Source organism: Macrobrachium nipponense, chromosome 26 (genome assembly GCF_015104395.2).
Source record: "Macrobrachium nipponense isolate FS-2020 chromosome 26, ASM1510439v2, whole genome shotgun sequence".
NCBI lineage: Eukaryota > Metazoa > Arthropoda > Malacostraca > Decapoda > Palaemonidae > Macrobrachium > Macrobrachium nipponense.
Window position 1 is genome coordinate 70,871,836 of NC_087215.1, and position 12,578 is coordinate 70,884,413.

General features: G+C 36.9%; 1 protein-coding gene and 1 long non-coding RNA gene across 6 annotated transcripts; one reads left to right on the top strand and one right to left on the bottom strand.

Annotated features, from left to right (window-relative positions):
• The first annotated feature begins 717 nt into the window (after positions 1–717).
• LOC135200388 (low-density lipoprotein receptor-related protein 2-like) lies at positions 718–11,918 on the top strand. 5 transcript variants are annotated; one of them, XM_064229017.1, is made up of 9 exons: positions 718–865; positions 1,452–3,030; positions 4,673–4,862; positions 5,545–5,717; positions 6,022–6,255; positions 6,437–6,484; positions 8,032–8,484; positions 9,230–9,358; positions 9,841–11,918. In XM_064229017.1, the coding sequence occupies exons 3-9, from the start codon at positions 4,831–4,833 to the stop codon at positions 11,718–11,720; spliced, it is 2,949 nt and encodes a 982-aa protein (XP_064085087.1). In that variant the 5' UTR covers positions 718–865; positions 1,452–3,030; positions 4,673–4,830; the 3' UTR covers positions 11,721–11,918. The 5 variants fall into 5 exon arrangements, with proteins under 5 accessions (XP_064085087.1, XP_064085088.1, XP_064085084.1 ...); XM_064229018.1 differs by having other exon boundaries at positions 4,673–4,742; XM_064229014.1 differs by lacking the exon at positions 4,673–4,862 and having other exon boundaries at positions 1,452–2,487; positions 2,744–3,030.
• On the bottom strand, positions 834–4,756 carry LOC135200389 (uncharacterized). Its single transcript, XR_010311278.1, has 3 exons — positions 4,627–4,756; positions 4,181–4,357; positions 834–1,046 (listed from the first exon to the last, which is right to left on the bottom strand). It is a non-coding gene; the product is annotated as an uncharacterized LOC135200389 (long non-coding RNA).
• Positions 11,919–12,578: the final 660 nt, after the last annotated feature.

Consider the following 12,578-nt stretch of genomic DNA (forward strand, 5'->3'; position numbering starts at 1 on the left):
GTATTATCAAACTCGACCGCAAACAAAATGTGAGAGAAACGTGTTTTTATCAAAACTATTGACCATGAAAGAACACATTTTACCGTTTTCACTCCAATAAAAATACGTAAAGCTCTACTAACGGAAAAAAAAAAAAAAAAAAAAAAAAAAATCGTTCACGATACGTATTCAAGTGATATTTCGACGTTAATACTCTTCGTACAACGTAAAATAACCTTGTCCCATATACACAGAGTATCTAGAGATTAATTTACGCTAACAAGAAGCAAGAAATTCGCTCTGATTAGTTCAATGCAGCAAAATAAACTTTCCTCGCAGCGCGCCCTCAGCTGATTTCCAAATCAAAATATTGATTGTTGTTTGTATTTTATAATACAAATAGTAATATCTAAATACATACAATATTATTAGATGCAATGAAGTATAGCACAATTTTTTTTAAAAAATCCGTGGAATGTATACTTATTATGTTTGTATTATATTATACGATACTAATCTCTGTATGATGCGACCCCCTTAAAATCAGCACCAAAGTTGTCTTCAAAAGTCACATAATACGAGAGTATACACGGTGTATATTTTAGATTTCCTACTCCAGAGCATATGACGTGGCAACAGAACGATGTTCTATATACGTGACAAGACTTTACAACCTTATCTTGTGCACAGAAACAACACATGCACAGTCGAGCCCTTACACCTGCTTATCTATATGCCAACGCCTACTGAAAAACACATGTTGTAGTTACATGCCACGTAATATCATAGTTGACTTGTCCACTGCCAAAACCCACTGGTTCAAGTTGCTCCTTGGTCCTGGCGAGAGAAACTTCAGCAGCAGTCCAGTGTTCACGACTTTCGTAAGGTAAAGTCTACCTTAGCAAACTTTCCAACCTCTCAGTCTCAGTTAAGTCCATTTCTATCTAATGTTATCGTAGTACATAATATGGGAATAGATTCCCAGTTCAAATCTATTCTGAAGGGCTGAGAAATTCTTCATATCTTTGCCATACTTGGATTTTCAACTGATTTTAGGGAAGCAGTATCTGGAAAGACAGTTATAAAACAAAGAAGTTGAGTTCATTCAGTGCATAGATACCTGCTGTATCCATAAAATACCCAGGTTAAATGAAAATCAGGGATTATTTTCGAGGACCGTTAGACCTTCAAAACATAAGAGGTTTACTGTTTCATCACTTGATTTTGGAATCCATAATACATTTAGCATTTCAACCGACTTAATAAAAAATATGCAGTTTAGATCTATTCGCCATATCAAAATGTCTTTGGCACTGTGTGACTGTAAATATTTCGTACAAATTAAAAGATGCTCCTGCTTTCAACAGCAACAGATGGGAGGAGTTCAAACCAATGTGTGTGTGTGTGTGTGTGTGTGTGTGTGTGTGTGTACTCATCTGTTGATTTTGTTAATTTCTTCTAATCCTGTGCAGAAATATCTCCAGAATGTTGCACCAAGCAAGCCTTGTCAAGATATACGCGACTTTCAAGAAGGAACTACTAGTCGCAGAATCTTGGTCTCATCCGCGAGTCCGCATGAAGATATTGCTCGGCTGAAAAATGAATCCCACCAATGCCTGTACTTTTACTTTTTGCTTTCTTCCTTGTCAGCACAGCTTCTGAAATGCTTTGTCGCAAGCTTTCCTCTTGCTTTGATGAATTGAAATTAAGCACCCTTTCATTAAAAATTCCTCTCATTTTTTTGCTTTCTTCTTTTAATAAATTTCTATAATGTAGATAAACCTCTGTTCCTTCATCTAACTATGGAGCGAGTGAATATCCGCGGACCACAGATTTTCAAGGGGAAAAGTTACACTTGTGGGAAACTGGGGTTTTTGGGTGGCGGGGGAGAGGGGGACGTACTCAGATGTATATACCGTCCAAAACTGCAATTGCCCCTGTATAGACATATTTACAGTTGGTCTTTTACTCTGCATACCTCTGCATACAGTTTAACCCGTTACTTTGCATACAAAACTTTAACCCGCTACTCTGCATAGAAAAGTTTGACCCGTTACTCTGCATATAAAACGACAGGCTAACCAGTATACATGTAGATGCATAATTTCAGATTTTTTTCCCACGAAACTCGATTGTCCGCGGATATGTAGTCGCTCCACCAAAACAATGCAAAACCTAACTTCCCTAGTATATCGTGTTCTCACCTAAACTAGAAAAAACCACATCTGACCTTAATTAGGCCTAGCGCTGTGGTGTGCTAGCCTAGACCCGAGAGATGAAACTGTAACAAGAACTTTCATGCATGTCCCGATGTTCAGTTCGCGGATAGTATACAAACTACCCCTAGCTACAGTACTACACAAGTGCAACATGCACATACTAACATACATAGACAAATTTATATCTCAAACTAAGTGAAGCAGATAGTAACTTATGAAGTGGGAGAAGGTGCAGAGAAAGAAGAAGAAGAAAATGGTTGACAGATCGATGAATGCTGGTGATTGAAAGGTGAAATTCTCTTATTAATAACTATTATTATTACAGCATTATTCAAACTACTATAAATGACAAAAGTATTGTTGGCAGAGAAATAATTGACTAAATTGAATGTAGCTACGTCTCTGCTTGGATAGAATGAAATATGTCATAAAAGAATAGATTCATCATTTGTTCAGGTGGGATTGTTCACCATAGTTAATTTCAATTTCCATAACGTTATATACTGTAAATATAACTGAATACCTCTGAAACGTCGCATTTATAGCTGATATCATGGTCAAAGGCTGTTTCCACGTTCATTCCTAATCCAATTCCACTCGGCGTCAGAATGGTGGGACACTGTCGAACCCGTTTCGAACTATGACCCACCAGGATACCGATACGAACAAAGGTATCTGTATCCGAACACCGAGTGTCCTGATAAAACCTCTTTGACTGGAGACCTGCTGGCCAAGTGCGAGATACAGTGCTTGGAAGATGCCGACTGTCCCCCACTGAATTTATGCTGCCCTAATGGATGCGGGAGGGTCTGCGTCTCACCAAAACCGACAAGTAAGGATGATGGTTCTGTTTTTTTCTATTATTTTGTTTTTTTTCAGATGGCACTTGTCTGTAGCTACACTCTGTTTTTTTTCCATCTGTCCACCCGCCCGTGGTGTTTGCGTATGGTAACACTGCGTCCCGGGCTTTAGATAGTTATGCTAAGTGTAAGCTTTAGGTAAATAAAAGGATATCTGGGTGTACATTTGCAACTGAAAAGTGTTTCAGTAATTTACTGTATGCGAATTACACCGTTGATATTGGAAATAGGATATTATTATCATTATTGTTGTTGAATGTAAGCTGAATGTAACTATCTAAAGCCTGGGACATATAGTGTTACCATACGCAAACACCACAGGAGGGTGATCAGATGAAAAAAAAAAAAAAAAAAAAAAGAGTGTAGGTATGAGTTCCTTGAGTGAAAGGGTGAAAAATTCCTTGATATGTCCACAGGCACTGCAGGAAGTGTATTTGTGGCATGGCCCAGATAGAAGTTGTGTCTAGACCGTGAAGGGTAGGAAAAGGAAATAAACCACAAAGTGGTGGGTTAAGGAATAAAGTTATTGAGGTAAAACGAAAGAGCTGGTGACGCAATCACACATTTATACAGGAGGGCGGATAGTAGTCAAGAGGAACATATTAGGAAAAAATACAAGGAAAAAAAATTAGACAGGTGAATGTGAGCAAAAACATTTGAGAGATTAAGATTTTTGTTTAAATGGGAAGCAACTGCAGGTAGGGAATAGGAATAGCAAAGAGAAATTGCATAATCTAGTGAAAGAGGTTGAAATATTTGCCAAATGAGAAACTTGGGAGTAAATGTGAGCAAGAGAAAAATCGTGATGGTAACCGGAAACCAAGAAGACGAGCAATGAGCTCTAATGAAGTAGAATGGTAGAATTGAAGCAGTTGATTTAATTATGTGTTTGGGAGTAAATTTAATGGATGACGGTGGGACGAGAGATGAGGTGTCACAGAATAGGTGTAGCAAAAGATAAAGGCTCAGAGCATCTATGAAAGCATAAGCTGGAATGTAGTATTACAAAGCTCTTGAGCTATCTTTAACATTATATGAATAAGATAAATGAACTCGGTAACTTGAAATGACAAAATATGCAAAAAATAAGGTAGAGGAAGCAGAAAAAAACAATGCACGTACCAACATCCAAGAGCCAGGACTTCTAGTAGGTGGTGGCTTAATGCCTCTGTTGCGTTCTTCCTCACTATCCTCATCTTCACAACTCATCGCCAATGTCATACAATCAATCGGAAGTTGGGAATGTGACGGTAAAAGTAAAAGCTTTTATGGTACCGGATAACAACACCTTTTAATCATCTGGAAAACAAATGATAAACGTTATACAAATAGTACCAGGTAAATCTTTTTAAAATTTCAGTGAATTAGGGCTATCCTTTTACATTCCACCGAATGAAAATGATCACTTATTATAATTATATATCCTATATATATGTATATATATATTATATATTATATATATATACATCTACATTATACTATTATATATATATATATATTATATATATATAGATATATATATATATATATATATATGATATATAGTATATATATATACAGACACGTACTACGTATGGGAGCAACTATTCTGATGGGCTTCTTTCCTTCACTCAGGGACAGATGATTGCGGCTGTTCGGTGACCTTCCTCACTCAGTCGGGGTCTTACTACGAATACTATGATAGGTACATTTATGAGTACGATTACTATGATTACCATGACCCCAGCTATTACATCTATAATGACTATGCTGAAAGAGATGACATCTTTCTCATGAACTTCATCTGGGAATCACTACGAGAAAGGTGAGGGCCCTGGATAAATTAAAAAATGAATTCAAAATTAGGTATACGCTGTTTTTTCCCATCTGTCTACCCGCTGGTGGTGTTTGCGTATGGTAACGCTGCGTCCTTGGCTTTACGCTATGTATAAGTTTTAGGTAAATACAAGGATATTTGGGTGTACATTTGCAACTGAAAAGTGTTTTAATAATTTACAGTATGCAAATTACACCGTAACTATTTGAAATAGGATATTGTTATTATTGTTGAATGTAAGTTTAATGTGACGATCTTAAAGCCCGGGACGTAGTATTACCATACGCAAACACCACAGGCGAGTGGACAGATGGAAAAAAAAACAGAGTATAGTGATGGACATCTATGAGTAGTAGAGTTTATTAAATGGCATGAATTCTCTCAGAATAATTTGAAATAAAACACATTGAATCATCTGGATATGTGAAATTGTCTTCTTAGCTGTTATATTGTTTTACCAGGGAACAACTAACTCATCTCAGTATGTAACGTAATCAAAGAACAGTTAACTATCTTCAGTAAGCGAGGGTGACTCTTAGGAAATAAGTAATCTTTTTGTTTCACTTCAATATCATATGCACAGGGGATGATGTCACAAACCTCATCCTCTGGAATTTACTTCAAAATGATACAGAAGACCGTATATTCAATCAATAATCTTCCACTCTAGTTTCACACCATCTATGGAACCGTATGTCATCAATCCTGATTTCACTGATGTCCTGTTGGGGCCTTACAAGACTCTGTGCCAACTCAGAAATGAGCTCTTGTCAGAATCATTCAGCAGTTACCGTCGCAGTCTTTCCAAATACGATGTGTTCAGAAAGAAGATTAGAAATCTGTGTAAGTATGCATTATGTCACATGAAATTTTTTTTGGTCAGTGAATTTATGAAATAACTTGAAATCCTTTGAGAAACCATGTATGTTTTACATTCTTATCTTGTTCTGCTGCAACCTTTCCTTCTTATTAACAAAGCTTTTAGGAGAATAATCATAAAAATTATATGGTTTTCAAACTGGAATTTTATGACGAAGCTTCCTGTTGACGAATACAGAAGAAAATCAGTGTGACCTAAAACATGTCGTTATCTTTGGATAACAGCATAAAAAATGAAGACTGATGGAATATTTTTTTTCATTTTTAGTTATAGTGACTAAAAGAAATGAAACACTGAAAAAAATCAGTGAGCTGAACCTTGGGGTTACTTATACGACCATCTGTCTCATTACCATTGGAAATGTTGAGGTTCCTGATAAACTGCTTAGTCAGCTGACTCACCTTGGATTGAAATCAACGCCGCTACTGTGTTACTGGTCTGTGGAATCCCATTATGACCTACAGAACCTTTCGCAGAGTATCAAAAAGATCATTAATGACGGTAAATAATAAAACAGATAAATGTATTTACACAAATTAGCTCACGATTTGCATATCTTCTAAAAATGAGAATTTTCATGTAGAGTAAATATTTGAAATAAAATATATTACTGAAAATATTGCAAGTCCATGGCAAATTTTGAAATTACTACCTACTATACCATTATTGTTTTCATTTTTAGGAGGCTGTTCATGTCCAGGAGAATCTGGTCCTGTTGGCCCTTGTATAGGTGAGTAAGCTTGTGAAACCATTCTTGTTTTGTAGATATCCTGCCTCATGAGTTTCATTGTTCTTAATGAAAGGCAATGCAGCATTATGAACACTTTTGTGCCAAAATTTCCTTGCGTGAGGTTAGATGCAGAATGAATTCTATCCACTCTCCTCTCTCTTGTTCACTTCCTGCCTGATATCCTCTATGGTCTAGGTCTTGGAGGTCTTCACTTTAAGATTTTTCAGCACCATTCTACAGGTTTCCCTGTCCTGCAACATTTCCATGACTACTGCTATAATAACTGTTTCTCGTCCTTTCTCACAACGTATATAAATCATCTCATACAGGTCCTCATTGTTTTTCCCCCCAGCTATTCAGTGTCTGCATGTTAGTTGCACAAAGCAATACCTACAGGCTTGAAAACTAGGTTTCCATAATTTTGACCTAATTGATGGGATACAGTACTCCTTATTTTTCCGTAGTTTAGTTTTTTTTTTCTACAGTATCCTTGCTGTTACTCATAATTTGATTATTGACATCTCAACACCTGCTTCACACCCTATACTCTGTTTTTTCCATCTGTCCACCCGCCTGTGGGTTTGCATATGGTAACACTACGTCTCGGGCCTTAGATAGTTACATTCAACAATAATAACAATATCTATTTCGAATATTAACGGTGTAATTCGCATACTGTAAATTATTAAAACACTTTTCAGTTGCAAACGTACACCCAGATATCCTTTTATTTACCTAAAACTTATACATAGCGTAACTATATAAAGCCCAGGACGCAGTGTTACCATACGCAAACACCACAGGCGGGTGGACAGATGGAAAAAAACAGAGTATAGTATGTCCCCAAGGTAAAGAAATCTTCAACTGGTTCTCAGATCTCCGCTTCCAAGCAACATAGCACAATTCTTCTCCTTCTCTTCCCTGTTTACTCTTCAGAATTTCAGGTGCTAGAAACCTCTTCCTCTGTTACATTCGATACCTCTTATGATACTGATGTACTGATCTCAACATAGTCTGGATGTTTCTTCACCTTTCAAGTGTTAATATAAGTGCAAGGAATGTCCTTCCCTCTAGGGGGATAAAAAAATTCAAAGATGAAAAGTACTACATGCTCTGTAGCGATTTCTAAAGAATTGTGTCTGCACCTTATTTAGGTCTAGCTTTGTCCTACCTTAAAAGGGAATCATAATACTTTTCAAAGCAAGAAACACGTAATAATATTGTGCCATATTACAGCAAAATTCACAAATATTTAACCCAATATTTGCTTAAGTGTCAAATCAAAGTAATGATGAAAATATAGTGTTGATAAAATTTATTGAGAAGGTAAATTAATATCTATAGCTATAGAGAAAATATAACTATTAAGACAAAGATAACGTAACTGCAAAACATTCACGATTAGGTAGTAACATTTTCACGCTGCATCAAGACAATATCAAAATAGCTTCAAGGTCAAAATGTGCATCAAGACAATATAAAAACTGTTCATATAAATGTCAAAATATCTTCTGTATTTTGTACTAACCATATTCCTATCATTGCAGAGGAGGGTGGAAAGTGTACAAAGGATGATGATTGTGGAAGGTCAACACAGATTTGCGACAAAGGAGTCTGCAAGAAACAAGACTGTTTCCCACCAGACATTTTTGAACCTATGCCTGATATGGACTACGATTTTGACTCAAGTTTTTATGACGACCCCATTAACTTCAGTCCTTATGATTTTAGTAATACCTATTACCATAACTATGATTATTATGCAAAGGAGTATGACGATATCTTTTATGACGACGCTTTTTATACCGATTTTGAAGCTTCGATAAATCAAATAAAAAAACCCAGTGAAGAATCCAAAAGCATAACAAGACCCACCATAAACGAGTCACAGTCCATGCCATTTTACAATCCAAGCGGTAAAATCAAGAGAATGGACGGCTCTTTGCCAAAACAGTTAACCAACAGAGATTCTCTTGACAAATTCCAAAAATCACCCTACGGTAAGTTGTCTAGAAAGCATCTCAAGGATTTGGAAAGGTTAGGCCTATCTGCTTATCTGAAATTCTTCTTTATTTCTCATCAATGGGTTTGGTTAAGTGCACAATTTTTTACCACCTCCAGAAAGTAGGTTCTCAACAAGTTTGATCTTCATCATATTCAAAGATATATTGCAGTTGCAAATATTTTTACACCAATAGCCTTATGCCTTTGATAAGTCTACTGACCAACAGCCAACTGAGAGAGGAGAGAAAATCATATACTCAATCATAATGGAAGCTATCCATGGATAAACTTAATACATTAAACTATCTTAAGCCATTTTTTGTCAGAATAATTTTATACATGGAAAACCTAAATCCCTTATAGTTCATATATATTGGATCTAAACTTAATGATGGTCCACAGTTATTATCAATACTCATTTTTATCATCACTGATTATTATAATTTTTATGTATTATTATTGGGATGAAATCTCGTCTTATAACAAATAAATGAAACACAACACAATATTTTAAACAAATCTAACAAAAATGAAAAATTTCTAATCAATTTCTATTTTCCTTAGCTAACATAACTTTAATCATAATGTAAGGGAAAAATTCTCTAGCGCCTACTGGACTCCAGTTAAAAAAAAGTACAAGGATATCTATCTGTTAGGATGCATGCTCACTCTGATCCCTGAGTAAAGCCAAAGTACGTATTGTATATTGAAATAGTACTTTCTTTCATCGTATCCTTGCAGGCTGTTGTGACAGGAATTACTTTCAGTGCTCAGGCATTCCAACAATGTGCCTTCTGGATTACAGTGTCTGTGATGGAACCCCTGACTGTCCTTTGAAAGATGACGAATCTGAGGAAGCCTGTGCTAAACGTGAGTAAACCCTACACGTCAATTACGAACTCTGAGGGAGTAGTGACACTGATGACTTACTAAGAGTTACCCACAAGGGGACCATTACCATCGTCAGCCACAACATTAATTACAACTGAATTTACTGTACACTTAAGATGAATTGCTTCCATACACTGCTGGTGACACATCAGTAAATCACGACAGCAAACATTACATACATGGTATCTAAAACTTTTATCGCTTTCTGGACTTAATAGAACCATTAGCTGTTGTTGAGTGGCCTCTATAAGAAGCCCAAAATGCGTGCAAAAGTTCCATTTAAAAATTAACACTATACAAGTTCAGCATGATAGATGCATGACAGTCAAGCAGTGGAGCAATAGTTATGGAACCACTTGCAGAGAAAGATTTATATGTATACATTTATGTGAACAGTACTGTACTATGTTAGCATCATAAATTTTCAGTTGAACTGACTACGTATTCAAATGCCTTTCCAGGTGTCTGTGGTGAAGGTTGGTTCAAGTGTCAGTCAGGGGGATGTATACCAATAAAACATAGATGTGATGGGATAAAAGATTGTACAGATGGTTCTGATGAATACTGCAAACAGCAACCTGATTGTCCTCCCTATCGACAGCATTTCTGTGCATCTGGTGAGTGCATTAGTCATTACAGTATATGTGATGGCACGCTTAACTGCAGAAATGGCGAAGATGAGCTACCCTGCAGCTGCTCTGCCTTCAGGTGCAAGTCAGGTGAATGTATCAGCAATTACGAGGTTTGTGATAATGTAAATGATTGTTTTGATGGCTCAGATGAAGATTGCCTCAATTTGCAGTGTCCTGCAATTCGTTCATTCAAGTGCAACAATGGCCAGTGCATTAGCAAAGATGATGTATGTGATAGGTTCATTCACTGCTCAGATGGATCTGATGAAAAGCTTGAAATTTGTTCCCCCCAGGAATGTTACTTTTGCCCTTCTGGTAAATGTATAAGTAAGACAAAATTATGTGATGGATATAATGATTGTGAGGATGGAAAAGATGAGTCTGACTGCAAAGACTATGAATGCAGCAAGGGACTATTTAAGTGCCAGTCAGGGGAGTGTCTTGGCATGAAGGTTTTATGCAATGGTAGAGAGGAATGTGTCGATGGAAGTGATGAAATCTCTTGTGGTGTTATTGACTGTCCTGACTCTAGGCCTCTTAAATGCTCTTCAGGGGAATGCATTTCACCTGGAGATGTATGCAATGGAATTTTCAACTGTGCTGACAAGAGTGATGAAAGTAAGTGCTTGACTTTGCCTTGCTTACCAAACTCTGGAGGAAAATGCAACTCTGGAGAATGCGCATATACATACCGTGAAGACAATGAGTTTAAGTGCGATGGCATTAAAGATTGCATGGATGGCAGTGATGAACTGAACTGTGGGGCACAATGCAAATTTACATGTAAAACAGGGGATTGTTTGTCACCTTATGGAAAGGCATGTGATGGATACCGTGACTGCCCTGATGGTAGTGATGAAGAAGACTGTGAGGAAGCTACCTGTTTTTCCAAAAGAGAATTCCGTTGCAATTCTGGTGAGTGTGTCTACACTCCTCTGTGTGATGGAGTAGCTGATTGCCGTGATGGCAGTGATGAATTGAACTGTGAGGCTTACTCTTGCAGAAAGAAATACTTCAAGTGCAACTCAGGAGAATGCATCTTTTATGGCTATCGCTGTAATTCATATACTGTGGATTGTAAAGATGGCAGTGATGAAAAAGGATGCAAGAAAAAGTGCTGGAAGAATGCCATTCATTGCAAGTCAGGAGAGTGCAAGGACAAGTACAAATTCTGCGACGGTTATGCCCAGTGCTTTGATGGAAGTGATGAAAAAAGCTGCTCAGACTTCAAGTGTCCCTTTTACCGCCCATTCAAGTGTGGGTCAGGGGAGTGCCGCAGAGCCTTCCATCGTTGTGATGGATTCATTAATTGTGCTGATGGGAGTGATGAAGCAAATTGCACTGAATTTACTTGCCCTCCTGAAAGACCTTTTTCTTGCCAAAATGGCATTTGCATCACTTATTACCAAGTCTGCAACGGTTATGACGACTGTGGTGATGGTAGTGATGAGGTGGATTGCAGTAGTTTTAAATGTCCCAAATCAACATTCCAGTGTAAGAATGGAAAGTGCATTACTTATTACACTGTTTGCAATGATGTTGATGACTGTGGTGACAACAGTGATGAGATGAATTGCAGTGCTGTAAAATGTCCAGAATCTTCTTTCCAGTGTAAGTCTGGGAGATGTCTTTTTCTTAAGATGATCTGTAATAATGTTGAAGACTGCCCTGATGGAGACGATGAGGCCAATTGCAAAAACAAACCGTAATAGGGTAAAAGAACTAATTTTTAAAGATGGATCAATGATGATTCCTATGATATAATGTAAACAGAACTCTATTTAGATGATTGTGAGGTGAAAACATACCATTACAAAGTGATGCTTGAATTAAATGAGACACTGTTATTGCAGAAGTTAAATGTACCAATGAATATTATAAAAATGCAAATAAATATTTATATCAGTGCACATGATTCATTCAAAACTAGCTCCTAAAGATAAAAAGAAATGTTAAAATAACTAAAACATAAAGCTGCTATTCTCTATAGTGATAAACGACAAATTCATCATGTAGTAGTGACTTCATTTAAAACCTGTTAAGAACACTTAACTTTCTAACATTAAAATTTTTTTATTTATATGTACCTGAATGCTTGAAAAATGTCAAAATGAGAACACTTCAAAGTGCTGCTGTCTACTGCCAAAATAACCAATCAGTCTTTTGTATTGTACGTAGTCTTCAGCAAGAGCTGGCTCAGTTGTTGATCTTGACAATAAGGTAGTCAACTGGTCGGTCAAGATTGGGGATGAGTAGGGGAATAACCCTTACCTTCCATCAATACTCACTCTTTCTTCAGCTGCAGCGACTGAACAGGGCAGTTGGGGTGGTAGTTTAAAGTACATATATGTACTGATTGGCATTCTCAATAAATGACATGATGTTGATATAATTTATTGTTATTTAAAAACTATAGACATGATGGCAAGAGTATATAAAAAAAAATATAGGCAGTCCTTGGGTTACGGCGGTCTCGGCTTACGACGTTCGAGGTTACGACGCTTTTCAATTATATTCATCATAAATTATTTCCAGGGTTACGACGCATGTTCCAGGGTTACGACACA